The following is a 15716-nucleotide window of genomic DNA, read 5'->3' as shown; positions in this document are numbered from 1 at the left end:
AAAGATTACTGTTTATGTAGCAAGGCTCAGAGATGACACAGCTCTGAATGGGCAATTTATTTGGGGACTAGGCAAAGTGTGGTATCAGAGCCTCAATTTGTCTTTATTTCTATTCATGAAGTGTACAGACTGGCCTAAGTAGACTGTTGATGTTCCTAAACAAATCCAGTGGGTAGCTGAAGCACGGAGATCTTTCTTTCTTTTTGTCAGTCAATGCCGATTACTCTTGATTATTATTAATTAAAATGGCTACAATTTTCTAGGGGTGCCTGGCTGATTCAGTCAGTGGAGCATGTGACTCTTGATCTTGGGGTTGTGAGTTTGAGCCCCATGTTGAGTATAGAGATTACTTAAAAATAAAATCTTTTTAAAAAATGGTTACCATTGTCTAAGTATTTACTATGTTTATAAAGCCTTGTGTGCAAGCATGATTATTACCTTTTCAGAAAGGGAAACTAAGGCTCAAGAAGGTAAAATAACCAGTCCAAGTATATCTTGGTAGCAAGTGTAAAAGTTGAGCTTCCCACCCAGGTTTATCTTACCCCAACACACATATTTTTATTTTAACTTTACTGCTATAACATGAATTTAGCAGAAGAATATAGAATTCTGGTACTACAAACAGTGAAGAAGATGCCCACTGATTTTCAACTTTTCCGTTGATTTACAGAGCTGACAAAGGAAAATAATTCTGCGAGGCTAGTTTTTCCATTTTCCTGGACTAAGCTGAGGTGTGCTCCAGATATGTAAAAAGAGATGCTTTTGCCCTTGAGCTAACTTGATGCTACTGCTTCTTCTTTCTTTCCTTTTTTAAGTTTTTATTTATTTATGTATTTTGAGAGAGAAAGCGTGCAAGTGGGGAAGGGGCAGAGAGAGAAGTGAGAGAGAGAGAATCCCAAGCAGGCTCCACATCACCAGTACAGAGCCTGACGTGGGGTTCAAACTCACAAACCATAAGATCATGATCTGAGCCAAATTTGGACCTTTAACTCACTGAGCCACACAGGTGTCCCCCTCACCCTTTGGTTTTGTTGTTGTTGTTGTTGTTGTTGTTTTTAAGGTTTTGAGGCTGCTGGTTTTTCAATGTTGCTTAAAAAACAAGGCAAGTATGGCTTGGTGTTAAAAATTAGGCATAGGAAGTTTAGCTAAATATAATTCCTGCCATACAGTCTTACAGTTTAGTGAACCTAATATATATGTAGATAAAAGCTACAATAAAATATGAAAATTTTTTAAAAAAGCAAAGCAAGTAAAATGAAGTAGAGCAAAGAAACAACTTCTGCTGGTTTCCCAATAAGAGGCTTTGTTTCTGGTTTCCTTTGGGCAGGCCTTGCTCCAAGCATTGGAGGGCCACAGACCTTTCTTGGGTTCCTTATAGGTCCAATGTACACATGAAATTGAAATATTAGTTACAGCCTCAGACATGTGTGAACTAAGCCAGTAAAAGTTTTGTAAAACAATGTTGGAATTATTTTTCTGATCATCAAAGCAACACTTGTTCTCTGTAAACAATTTTAAACTTCTGGAAAGTATGGAACGAATATAAAAATAATCCATAATCCCCCCATTTGGTGATAAACTCTGTTTATATATTTCTTACCCCAGAGGAATTTGACATAGCTTCTTCCCTTCCACAAAATATGTAAAGAGCAATCATTTTATCTATTTTTTTAAGTTTATTTATTTTGAGAGAGAGAGAGAGAGAAAGAGAGAGAGAAAGAGAGCGAGCTGGGGAGGGGCAGACAGAGAAGAGGACAGAGGATCCAAAGCAGGCTATGTGCTGAGAGCAGAGAGCCCAATGTGGTGTTCGTACCCATGAGCCATGAGATCATGACCTGAGCCAAAGTCAGACGCTTAACCAACCGAGCCACCCAGACGTCCCTGCACAATCATTTTAATTGGCTACTGTCATAAGGACACTCCTATTTGTTCTCTAAATGTAAGAGCTAAAACTATAAAACTCTTAGAAGAAAATACAGGCATAACTTTCCATCACCTTGGGTTTGGTAAAAGCTATCTTAGATATGACACCAAAAGCAAAAGTGACAACACATCCACAAAACAGGGAAATTGGACTTACTCAAAATTAGGAACTTCTGTGCTTCAAAGGACATCAGTAAGACAATGAACAACAGCAATGACAATGACAACAAAAACAACCATAGAATGGGAGAAAATTTTCTCAAATCATGTATCTGATAGGAGATTTGTATTTAGAATATATAAAGGACTCTGACAACTCAATAATTAAAAGACAAATAACCCAATAAAAAAATGGGCAAAGGATTCATATAGACATTTCTCCAAAAAAGATATGCAAATGTTCAATCAGCACACAAAAAGATGCTCAACATCATTAACCACTAGTGACATGAAAGTCAAACCATAGGGGCGCCTGGGTGGCGCAGTCGGTTAAGCGTCCGACTTCAGCCAGGTCACGATCTCGCGGTCCGTGAGCTCGAGCCCCGCGTCAGGCTCTGGGCTGATGGCTCGGAGCCTGGAGCCTGTTTCCGATTCTGTGTCTCCCTCTCTCTCTGCCCCTCCCCCGTTCATGCTCTGTCTCTCTCTGTCCCAAAAATAAATAAAAAAAAAATAATAATAAAATAAAAAAAAAAAGAAAGTCAAACCATAATGATGGGGTGCCTGGGTGGCTCAGTCGGTTAAGTGTCCAACTTCAGTGCAGGTCATGATCTCATGGTTCATGGGTTCGAGTCCAGCATCAGGCTCTGTGCTGACAGTTCAGAGCCTGGAGCCTGCTTCAGATTCTGTGTCTCCCTCTCTTTCTGCTCCGTTCCTGCTTGTGCTCTGTCTCTCTCTCTCTCTCAAAAATAAATAAACATTAAAAAATTAAAAAAAAAAGTCAAACCATAATGAGATACTAACTGACACTCACTAGGATGGTTATGATCCAACAAAAGATTAGAAATGTTAGCAAGAATGTGGAGAAACTGGAACTGTCATACATATAGGGATGTAAAACAATGGAGCCACTTTGGAAAACAGTCCAGCAGTTCCTCAAAATGTTAAACATAGTTTCCATATTACCCAGAAATCCCACTCTTAGGTATATGCCCAAGACAGATGAAAATATATGGGCACACAAAAACTTGTACATGAATGTTCTTTGGAGCATAACAGCCAAAAAAAGGAAGCCATCCAAGTGTTCATCAACTGATGAATGGATAAACAAAATGGTATATGCATACAATGAAATATTCAGTCTTTAAAAGGAAGGATATTCTGACATATGTTATAACATGGATGAACCTTAAGGACATTATTTTAAGTAAGAGAAGCCAATGACAAAAGACCACAGGTTTAGGGAGAAAGATTGACTACAGTTTGGGCATGTTATTTTGAGATCATAGACCAAAATGAAGAGGTCTAGGAGGAAGCTGGATAAGTCTGAAACACAGGGGTAAGGCATGAATCCGAAATTCAGTTATGGGAGCCATCATCACTTCCTTAAAGTACACTCTCCTAAGGAGAGTGTACATAGTAAGAAATGGAATGACCAAGGATTGAGACTCTCTGGAGATGACAAAAAAAGAAGGGGCAGTGGAGGAAAAGAAACCTACAAAAATGGCAGAAAAGAACTATCAGAGAGGAGTAATGAGGACACAAAAGTATGGTGCCACGGAAGGCAAAAGAGAGAATTTCAAGAAATAGGAGGGAGCCAACATCCTGGAGAGAACAGTTTTTAACTGTATGAAGTGGGTAGAAAGCAGACAGTAGTGAATTAAAGAATAAATGGTAGATAAAGATGGGGTGCCTGGGTGGCTCAGTCAGTTGAGCATCTGTCTTGATTTTGGCTCAGGTCATGATCCCCAAGTTTTGGGATCAAGCCCTGAATTGGGCTCAGTGTTGAGTGTGGAGCCTGCTTAATATTCTCTCTCTCGCTCGCTCTCTCTCTCTCTCTCTCTCTCTGCCCCTCTCTGCAGCTTTCACTCTCTCTCTCTCTCAAAAAGAAAAAAAAAAGAGGTAAAGAAGTAGAAACAGTAAGTACAGATTACCTTTTTTTTTTTTTACACACAGACTTAAAATAATGTTATTTTTATTGTAATGAAAGGAGCCTATTTCTAAGCTAGAACAGGGCTCTTATAAAGAAAGAGCCACTGGAGATACGGGTATGGGGAAGATGATGAAGCAAGCTCCAGGGAGAGGTGAGGAAGGTGGACTCCAGGGCATGGGTGTGAGGTTGCCTTGAGCAGACAGAGGGAGATCTCATCCTCTCTGTCTGGAGGAAAGAGTTTGCAGAATTGAATGGAGACAAGACACAGTGAGCAGGAGTTGAGGGAGATCAAGACTAATGGCCTCAGTTTTGTCAAGAATAGTCAATAAAAGGGAAGACCAGTCGTTGGTGATAGGAGAGCAAGGATGGCGGGGATTGTGAAAGCAGCCCAATGCTGCACTGAAGTTTTGAAGATGTCAAGGGAACACAGGAAGAAGAACTGAAAGGGCAGATGGGTGACGCTGAAGACCCAGATGAGGCCGGAGACCTTAAACTTGTGGTGGTTCTATGGATTTGTGGTTGTTGCAAACCACACATACATATGCACGTGTGCAGAGAGGTTGTGTGACCATCTCCAGCAGCATCTGGGTATCCAGGCATAGGAGAAAAAGGAAAATGATCACCCTAATCTAAGACTGAGGCTTTGCTGGATAGGTGTTGAGATCATTAATTTTGGGATGCAAAAAAGGCAGGGATAGGGAAAGAAGATGGATAAGAAATGAACTAATTATCTGAGAAAACATGGGCAGATCTAGGGTTCAAAGTCTCCATGGGGTGGATGGAAGAGAAGTAGAGAGGGTGGCAGGTGAGACGAAAGAAGATAATGACCAGGGAGTGGAGGAATTCGAGATTTCTGAGTGGAGGCATTTTGGGTATAATGATTATGATATGACCAAGAGGGCAGACGGCTGTGGTGAAGTAGGAATGTAGATACACACTTTCTTGTGAGCTCATGAGGCTTACACGTCGGACACTGAAGGCACAAAGGAGATGCGGGACTCAGGATGGAGAGGACGACCAGGAGCCAGGAGGGAAGGGGCCAAGGCACAGTACGAGGCAAGCAAAGAACAAATGGGGAGTGTTACAGTCTGATGGATGTGCCTCAAATAAGGAGAGATTTTTACAGATGCACGCATAAATAAAGGCCTTCATCCTGTGAGGGCAAGAACTGTGAATTTTTCATATTATATCCCTAGTCTCAAACACAGCATTCACAAACTGAAACACAAAACATATGGATAAGTAATAGAAACATTTTTACTTTTATGCATGGATATATGTATGTTGTACACATCCATGCATATGCGGTGTGTGTGCACATACATGTATGTTGTATATATGTGTAGATACACATATGTGTGTGCATATGTAATTTCTATTGCTATTAATCTGAAGGTATTTTCAAGGTATTTTTTTCTTGAAATAAAGGCACCCGATTCTGTAGTTCCAACCAAATGGACAGAACATACAGCATATTCACAAGATACAGCTCACATTCGTGAAATACGGTCAATTTAAAACCTAAGGGTTTTTAAAATAGAAGTATTATTGCTTAGAGCTTTTTATTACTTTCGCAAAACAATCATGTCTTTCATCAACGTTTCTGCTGGGAACCGTCCTTCCAAGAGACGGTTAACTGGGTTAAATTCGGGGAAGAGGCAATATTGCTGTTCAGTGAACCTAAACCCACGACAAATGCACTCATTCAATAACTGAATTTGATGAGAGGGATAATTTCATCTTATCAGCTGCAAGGCAACAGTGTGGGATCATTATCCGGCTTAGCTGACACTTCAGCTTTTGGCGTCTCAGGCCCTCAGAACAAATATTTAAGCATCTCGCCCTTTAACCAGCTGTCCCGCTTAAATGCTGAGACCTGACAAGGTCAGACTTGCTCTCTGGCATTAGGCACTACGGGATTACAAGAGCAAAGTAAACATGACGACTAGGCAATTTTGCTTATTGAGCCTTGAAATAAATACCATGCCACATATTTGAAAGTCTCCCTGCTTAGGCACACGTACGTTAAAATGTCTTAACCAAATGAAAGGGGATGGTGAGTCTTTTGAAGGGAAAGTACATTCACCTGCTGACTGTCTGTGCCTGGATCACAGAGAGGTATTTCCTTATCTCAGGATTTGGCCTATGAGGGAGAAGCAGTGACTAGTAAAAACAAAACCAGAGAGCCATGGAATCTGCCAGGGAAAAGGAGCCTGGGATCACCATCACACCCAGGCTTCTTACTTCACAAAGGTAAAAAGTGAGGCCTGGAGATTTTTTTAACTGCTTGTTTCAGATGATTATATCTCTAGCTAGGGAGAAAATGAAGATGAGAACCCTTATCTCTTGATACCTTTCGAAATACCAAAGGCCAAAAAGTTCCTTCATATTACAAAAGCCAGGCAAATCTATAGCATTCTTTACAGCACTCTGAATAGGTAGGCATAAATAAAAATGTTAGAATTAAAAGTGCATAGAACGAGAACGGCAGTAATGTGCCCAAACATAAACATGTATTTCCTCTGTAGAGGTGTCCACAAAGACACTGAGGCCTGGCATGTTTGTAGGATTTGTATAAATAATTCTCAAATGCTTGGGTTCATCTTGATGGTCTTATGATGCTCTAAGTGTCATCTGTTTTTTTATGGCACAAACAAAACTACTTTTTCCCCTTTCCCCTGAAAGCACTTCTTTTTTTTAATGTTTATTTATACTTGAGAAAGACAGAGAGGGAGAGAGAGAGACGGAGACAGAATCTGAAGCAGGTTCCAGGCTCTGAGCACAGGGCCCAACAAGCAAGCCGTGAGACCATGACCTGGGCCGAAGTCAGATGCTCAACTGACTGAGCCACTCAGGTGGCCCTGAAAGCACTTATTCTTAATCCTGGGAACAGGAAGTAGCCATTTGCTCTCAAACTCTTTTTGTTAAGAGAGAGCCACTTCCTGGGGCACCTGGGTGGCTCAGTGGGTTGAGTGTCAGACTTTGGCTCAGGTCATGATCTCATGATTTGTGCCACATCAGGCTCACTGCCTCTGGACCCTCTGTCCTCCTCTCTCTGCCCCTCCTCTGCCTGCTCTCTCTCTCTCTCAAAAATAAACATTAAAGAGAGAGAGAGAGAGCCACTTCTTTTACTTTGCAACAGTATAATTACATTTGTTAAAAATAAAAACAAATAAAATATCATTAATTATAGATTCAGATTTTTTTTTTTGACCAAAGAAATATCCAGAGGCATACACCCATCTCTGCAGTAGAAGGCAAAATGATAGTGCCGCTACGCAAACTTGATAATCACTAGTTCTGAGTTTGGATTATTTAAATTAAACGTCAACAGCCCCACACTTGCCCCTCACCCTGCCTCAAAAAATAAAATTGCAGCAACCTGACTGTAGAATGGTTACCTGGAGGTGTTGAATTTTGCTGTGGCTAATGTAGAGCTTCTTGGTGGTGGAAGGAAGGCCTGACGGTACCTCCGTTAGCCTGTAGCATTGTACCGAGTGCACTGAATCGCAGCTACATCTCCCAGGACAGTTAGGATGGAAACCAGAGGTAAGAGAGAGCAAAGCAAGGAAGGCATAAAGCAGATGCATCTTCCAAAACAGGGCCTCTCAGGCAGCAGCCAAGTGTTTAGATGATGTCTCACTCTTTATACCATGAAATCTGATCATAGAATCTTATGAATGTGTGCTCTGTCAATGTAAGGAGACAGGGAAGAAAAAATTCCAATTTTGTCCGGGTTAAAATGTTAGCAACCATTACAAAGGGCTTAAACATTGATAAGCTGCCTTAATATTTGTAGGTGAGCAAACCCCTCTGTTATTTATGGCTTGGAAGGCTAATCTGCAAACACGTCTATTATCTGTAGTTTCCTTGTTTTGTTAAATCTGACACTAGGGAATTAGTGGGGAAAGACAAAGAGCTGTTTTATAGTGGGCTATAAACCTTTGGATTTTCTGTGACCCTATATTACAACGATTTTTGTAGGACTGCAGCAGGCAGGTGTTTTCTTCTCCCATTAACTAGTATGGGAAAATGAGCAGGTTTTCTCTTTATTATTGTTGTTTCAGTAACATTTTATGGCTAGGGAAACAATGGGCTACCAAGAAGAGGGGTTTAGAGCCAGAGATAAATTGTTCAACTCATCTATCACTTGGTCCACTCAAATATCAAATTTGGACAATATTTTTGTCATTCAAAAATATTGTTGACTTGGATGAGAACAAAACATCAAAATGGGTCAGTTACCTTCGTCTATTTGTAATAATGGAAGAAAAGGCCTCGAGTGTCTTCAGAGGAACTTGTGTGTTCTGAAACCTGACTGCAGAGGGAAGGCTTCATTTGTCCCAGGCACGCTTTTGTTGAGGCTCTTTTACTTGCTGTGCTCATCCCTGCTGAGGAATTTAAAAGCATTTTAAGCAAAAGATTATATAGAGAAGTTCTCTCCTCCCTAATGGAAGACCTGAATTTCCCTATGCTGGTTGGCCTGAGCCCATCGCTCCAAAGAAACGCTTTCTAATATTGAAAAGCTTTTCTGATGTCCCCTTCAACCTACCTCTCTGCTGCAGTTTTCATTTTGAAGCCAAATTTCCTTTGCTCTGATAATCTATTTCCAGAGTAAGTAAGGATTTCTGTATGCTTTTCCCAAAAGACTTTTCTACTCCTCTCTTTTGATTTTTTTTAAGTCCTCTTTTCTTTTACTATCTGAGATAAGGAATGATAAGGGATTTCTTTTCTATCAATATTCTGATTTTCAACAAACTTTATTACTAATTTCTCAACAAGAGAATTATTTTTTTTTTAATTTTTAGAATTTTCAGATAGGAAAGTAATGTTCAAGAAAAGAAAATTTGGAAAAAAAGAGCAAGGAGGGGAAAAAAAATCAGTGTTAGTCTTGTCCCCAAATCAAACACGTTTCTGGTTTCTTTTCTCTGCCTAGGCTTTGAAAAAACCAAGAGAAATACTCATGGAACACTTTTTTTTCTTCTCTGTTAATTCATAGTTAATTAAAATGGAGAGAGTAAATTCATAGTTAATTAAAATGAAATGTCTACAAAATCCTTTGGTGTCATCTGCCATTAGAGGCAGCTGATTTTTCTGTTATGCAGCATAGCGATGGATTTCATTTTCTACCCTCTGTTGGTCACTGCAGTATACCCTTTTCTTTGAGCCCTGAAATTACACTGTATAATATTTTTTTCTTCCATGGTATTTCTATAGCTTTCCTGTAATGCCGACATTATCTCTAAAATGTTACTATTTTACAATAGTAAATAGTTTTGTTTTATTTTTTTATTTTATCAATTGTAAACCTACTTACATAATTTATATTCTGTACCTTTTACTATTATATTTTTCATATTATTTTATAGTTTCCATAAACATAAATTTTAATGTCTAATAGACTTTCAAGAGTATTGTCCAGATTTGATTAACTACTAAGTGTTGGAGTTTTAAGTTGTTTCCTGGTTTTAATATTACAAATATAAATAGTTTTGATCATAAAAAGTTGAAAATGTTTTGAAGAATAAAAGCTCCATTTGTTCCCCTAGACCACACCTATTTAGTTAGAGTTAAGCTGAGAAGTCTTTTGTTTTCCAGGTAGAAGGCAAAGTCTTATTGATACCATAAACTGCAGAGAAAGTATAGTACAAAGGTACAGACTGGGTGCTTGAAGGACATGCATGTCTTCTTGTACCTGCACTGGAGGCGACAGTCCCCTCTGCAGTCATGCTGTGCTAAGCCGCAGCCACAAAACGGCCATTACTGGTCAGCTTCTGGCATACTTTCTGCTGACTTTTGGAATTTTCACATGTTGACTAAGGGCTCTGAGTGTAAAATTCCCTAGACTGAGTTTTTAGGTCTTGAGTTTATGGGTTCCTAAGGCTAAGTGTGAGACAGACTGTTCTTTTCTCTGAAAAGATTTAACACCTTATCTCATCATTATTGCTTGGCTTCTTTGGGCGAGAAGAAACCTAATAAAGAAGCATGGGTGCCTTTCTCAAGAATGGAAACTCAAATGACTCACCCAGCAACTGTTCAAAATATACCCCAGAATCTAGGTTTAATCTTTCAGCACAAGGAGGATTGCAATCTCAAGGAATATGCTTTGCATTTGAATTTGGATTGAATTAGATTTATGTCTTTGTTTAGATTCTCAAGCCAGGATCCTCCTTGACTTGCTTTCTTATCTTCTTTATCTTTATGCCCCCTCCTCACCTCCCTTCCTTTCTTCCTTTCTATAACCCAGGGGTTCTCAACCAGGGGCAGTTTGGCGATGTCTGAAGACATTTTTTATGACAATAAATGGTGGTAATGGTCAGGAGAGGATAGGCAGTGTTATGAGTATCTAGAGAGTAATGGTGAGGGATACTACTAAACACTCTACAACGGAAAGGACTGCCCCACAAGAAAGAAGTCTCTAGTCCAAAATGTCAATAGTGCCTTGTCAGGAAACCCCACAATAAATACAAACATGTGTCTCAATGCAATGGATATTGGCCTTCCTTGGTTTATTAAAAGCAAAGGTCTAGTTCCCATTGTAGACAGGAAACTGAATTCCAGAGAAGAAGCTGACTAACCCAAGATCTTCCTGACTTGGGTCTGTAAGCACTGGCTTGTGATTCCTATTATAAAACTGATCAGCCAAAAGTGAGAAAGAAGCTTTAATTTATGAAAATCTCCTTTTGAGGTAAAAGAAAAGAAATTTTAAAGACTCAAAAAATTATGAATATGATTCTTTTTAACTTTTATTTCCTTCTTGAAAATGTTGCAGAAAAAGTGTAACTTTGAAGTAAGACAAAAAAATACTTTTTCTACTGTTTAACCTCTCTAAATCTTAATGTTTTCTTCTATACGTGAAGATAAAATGTGAGGAAATAATGTCCACTCTACAGAAAGGAATAGATGACATGAACTAAGGCATGTCAAGTCCATGGGTGAAAAGGGAGTCTCAATACATGATAGTTGTATTGGTTTGGATTATTAGTTACAAGCAATGAAAAAAAAAATCTGGCTAATTTAAGCAGAAGAGGAATTATTGACAATTGGGTAGCATACAGAATTGTGAAAACCTACAGAACCAGATTTGGAAATGGCAAGAATAAAAGCAAGCCTTTGTAGCCAGAATCTCAGGCAAAATCACACTTCAGTCTGGTGTCACCACAGAACACGGATGCCCTGGCCTGCACCACTGAACCAGAAATTGTGTGCCACTTGCTGGCCCCGCTACTACTCAAAAAGGATGTTGCTACCCCAACTCCCATCTCTCCTCCCTACTAGGAAGAATTACCCCAAGCTTGCCTTACTGTCTCCAAGGTAAAAATTCCAGGTGGATTATTTTGGTTAGCTGACCCCAGATCATATGCCTGTGCTCCCGCTGTCAAGAGTTGGGGAGTGGGCTTGTCTGACGTTTTCAGTCCATTATGGGAAGAAGAGTCAGTTTATCATATTCAAGTTACGTAAGGTAGGGAATTCCCTAAATAGAGGAGGGGGGGCTTAAATATGGGCAGTCCTGCATTTATAGTGACAAATATCCACTATAAAAATCTTTTCATCCCCACTCCCTCTGCTTACCATGGCCACAAAAGCCAAATGAACTTTGAGTGAGTTACAGTCAAATGGGGCCAAATTCTTTGTCCAACAATGCTTGTGACTTGGCTTTTGTGTAATTGTTTCCCCACACTTTCTGACTTGTTTCTTTGAAAGACTGTGAAAATTCTAAAAAAGATACTTAAAGGTATTCTTATAGTTTTAATCTAAGTGCAAAAAAAAAAAAAAGATAACTAATGTTTAACAGTGTTCAGAATGCAATTGTTTGGGGCCCCTCGTGGAATTAATCTACAAGAAACATAAATGACAGGGGCTGATGAGGGGGAAGTCTGTGTTTGATCTGTAAAGTCTGACAATCTGAGAAATAAACAGTGACTTGACAGTGATGAAAGAGGAAGAATCAATGATTAGTAAACTCTGATACCATTGTTGCTAAATGGTGGTTTTAGATAATGCTGAATCAAACCTGGAGTTGTGGGAAAGGGTAAATAAAGAATGTAAATCAGGTAACAGTGGAAAAGCAGTTGTAGTTGGTCGTTGAGAGTGTAAGGAAAAAACACAGTGATAGAGATTTTGAAAATTGCTTTTTGTTATTTTTTTTTTTTTTAAGCTTATTTATACTGAGAGTGACAGAGACGGTGCAAGTGGGAGAAGGGCAGAGAGAGAGAGAGGGAGACAGAGAATGAAAGGCAGGCTCTGAGCTGCCAGCTCAGAGCACAATGCAGGGCTCGAACCCATGAAAACGTGAGATCGTGACCTGAGCTGGAACCAAGAGTCGTATGCTTAACCAACTAAGCCATCCAGGTGCCCCATTATGTTTTGTCTTTAGGTTTGGGTACACCACACAAAAATGTAGTAGGTCTTAAATTTTAACTATGGAATAGGTAAAATAACTCTCAAAGCTTAAATTATACTGGATTTATTGTTAGTCAAGTCAACCAGATTATTGTTAAATAAACATTTCTCTTTAGGTTGGGAAAAAATATTCCTTAGATTTTAAAGGCTGACATGTATTTTGTAGATATTCCTAACTCTTGAGCTATGAAACATTAAACATTATAAAAAATGTTTAGCTATGCTCTCCGGCAGGTATCAAAGGTATGTTTTGAAAAGTGACAGTTTTTAGATTTCTAAGTAGACTGTTGTAATATTTTAAATATTAAACTGATTCCACAAATACTTACATCATTTCTACCATGTTCTATGTTCTGTGTTAGGACCTGGCATTCAAAGATTAAGTAATATATGGTTATTGCTGCAAGGAGCTCACAGTCTGAGGGGCTCCAAAAAATATGGTCAGCGCTGTAGCAGGTATTTGCAGGAAACTAAATGGTGATGGTAGCCATAGCTCCACATGAGAAGAAAAAAGGAAGTTTTCCTGAAAGAGGTGTCTGAGCTAATCTTTAATCACTGCATTAAAATTCCCGGTTTTAAGAAGAAGGCTTCTTAAAAGAAGTATGAGTATATAAAAGAAATGATCGGAAGGAGAATAAGGCTAAGAAATCACTTTGGGATGCCCAGATTTACTTCTTCAATATGAATATCTCAAATTTTCAAATTGGTAGTAAATACAAATAAATATAATTTAAATAATACATATAGACCTGATATTCCAAGACTTGATCTGCATTGCTCAAGTAAAATGGTAGTGGATGTTCCTTGGCTTTATTTATCATACAACTGTTTATAGTGACCCAACATCACCTAATTTGCCTTTTCTTTTTTCCTGGTGGGGTTACTAGAAAGTAAATGAAACATGTGAAGCATAGTACAGGGCCTGACACATAGTAGAGTTCAATAAATGGCAGTCTCTCTCTCCAATCCAAAGTGCATCATCTATGTCCATTCAATACAGTGCCTTTGCAATTAAGAGATGCTTTGATAAATGTCTGCTTAAGTACCAGTACTCACCAAAGAAATATTTAGCACCTTCTGTTTTTCCCCCGTTTCCTCAGTCCCCACCCTGTTTATTCTTAGTAATACCTTGTGGTAAAACTCTATAGGGATGAGTTCCTAAAACAAAACTATCACATTTAAGTTATATTAGAAATTTTTTAATCACATAAGCATGATTCATGAAACAGTTATCAGAAGTTTCTGCCAATGCAATTGCGAATAGAAGTATCAAGATTTTATTATCTTTAGGAAAATAAATCCCACAAGAATTGAGATTACATACAATTCCAAATTCTAGAGTAGGTCAAGATGAGGCAATTCAAAATTAATTAACTGATTAAGTCCATGGGTGGGGGGAGGCAATAAATGTAGACAAAGCACACTGGCAACAGATGGCAGCACTTGAATATCAAACCCTGCAACCCTGCTTTATACTGTAGGTTAAGTTGTGATTTGCAGAAATGCAAATCCCTGGTCTAAATGGGCAGAAGATAATTTCTACACAAAGGGCACCTCATGAACATTTGAAAGCGTCACATAGTACTAAGATAGCAAGCACACAGAGATACGGGCGACTGCTACAAGTGTGATTACAAGAAGGGACAACATGAGATAGTAAGTCTTCTGAGACACAGAGTGTGATTTGTTGGGAGTTGTAAAGGTTGTAAACAGAAATGGAGCTGGGTTCTACAATCCTGAAAATGGTATTCACCAAGAATCAGAGCATTGGAAACTAAAAACACTCAAAATGCATTTCAGCTGTGCCCTCACAGTATAGTAGGAAGTTGAAGGATGTTCCTTTTTTAAATAAATTAATTTTATTTCGAGTGTCGTCCATCCAAACTAAAGAGAGTAATAACAGAATGTGAGTATTGTAGGGGTGCCTGGGTGGCTCAGTCGATTAAGCGTCCGACTTCAGCTCAGGTCATGATCTCGAGGTCAGTGAGTGTAAGCTCCATATCAGGCTCTGTGCTGATAGCTCAGAGCCTGGAGCCTGCTTTGGATTCTATGTCTCCCTCTATCTCTGCCCCTCCCCCACTCACACTCTGCTCTCTCTCTCTCTCTCTCTCAAAAATAAATAAACATTAAAATTTTTTTTAAATCTTTAAAAAAAGGAAATGACTTTTTTGGTAATATTTATTCCATATCAATGGATTTGTTTATGGCTTAAAACTGGGAATAAATTGGGGCGCCTGGGTGGCGCAGTCGGTTAAGCATCCGACTTCAGCCAGGTCACGATCTCGCGGTCCGTGAGTTCGGTCCGTGAGTTCGAGCCCCGCGTCAGGCTCTGGGCTGATGGCTCGGAGCCTGGAGCCTGTTTCCGATTCTGTGTCTCCCTCTCTCTCTGCCCCTCCCCCGTTCATGCTCTGTCTCTCTCTGTCCCAAAAATAAATAAAAAACGTTGAAAAAAAAAAACAAAAAAAAAACTGGGAATAAATTATTTTTTTAGAAAAACTTTCGGATTGGGGTGCCTGGGTGGCTCAGTTGGTTAAGCCTCAGACTTTGGCTCAGGTCATGATCTCATGGTTCAGGAGTTCAAGCCCCACATCAGGGGGTTTTGTGCTGATAGCTCAGAGCCTGAGGCCTGCTTCAGATTCTGTCTCATTCTCTCCCTGCCCCTCCCTCTCTTGTGCTCTGTCTCTGCCTCTCAAAAACAAATGTAAAATAATTAAAAACATTTTTTTAAAAAGAAAAACTTTTGGACTGATTTGCCAATTTATTATGCCGGTAACTTATACAAAAAGAAATGGATTTCTTCATCCTTCTATATTTCCTCGTTAATAGGTTAAGACTTTGGAGAAAAAGATACCTAGATTGAAATCTCACCTCATTTGATTTTTAGCTGTATGACTTTACCAAGATACTTTAGCTCTTTGTGAATTATCTATTAAAAAGTGGTAATAGGGGCACCTGGGTGGCTCAGTTTGTTAAGCCCCCGACCAGCTCAGGTCACCATCTAACGGCCCCGTGAGTTCGAGCCCCGCATCGGGCTCTGGGCTGATGGCTCAGAGCCTGGAGCCTGCTTCCAATTCTGTGTCTCCCTCTCTCTCTGCCCCTCCCCCGTTCATGCTCTGTCTCTGTCTCAAAAATAAATAAACGCTAAAAAAAAAAAAAATTAAAAAAAAGTGGTAATAGCTACCTCTTATGATTTTGTGAGGGTCAAAAAATTAAATAGCACAGTGCTTTACACATGGTATGTTTTCAACAATTGAAAGCTGTTCTTAATGTGATTCCATGTATGTTCACCCTTCCAATTCTA

General features: G+C 39.3%; 1 protein-coding gene across 6 annotated transcripts in view; it reads right to left on the bottom strand.

Moving 5' to 3' along the window:
- LOC132674871 (nephrocan-like) overlaps window positions 1-15716 on the bottom strand; it is a 32190-nt gene that overhangs the window by 14777 nt on the left and 1697 nt on the right. For 3 of the 6 annotated variants that reach the window (XM_081795775.1, XM_078447248.2, XM_078447250.2), the window contains 2 exons: window positions 8258-8403; window positions 7414-7701 (listed from right to left, as the gene is read on the bottom strand). In XM_081795775.1, the coding sequence (XP_081651901.1) occupies window positions 7414-7602 (189 nt within the window). In that variant the 5' untranslated portion in view covers window positions 7603-7701; window positions 8258-8403. The remainder of the gene's footprint in view (window positions 1-7413; window positions 7702-8257; window positions 8404-15716) is intronic. The other 3 variants (XM_078447247.2, XM_078447249.2, XM_078447251.2) reach the window with 2 other exon arrangements.

The sequence above is a fragment of the Panthera onca genome, chromosome B2 (genome assembly GCF_046562875.1).
Source record: "Panthera onca isolate mPanOnc1 chromosome B2, mPanOnc1 haplotype 2, whole genome shotgun sequence".
Classification (NCBI taxonomy): Eukaryota; Metazoa; Chordata; class Mammalia; order Carnivora; family Felidae; genus Panthera; species Panthera onca.
This window is presented reverse-complemented; position numbering and strand designations above follow the sequence as displayed.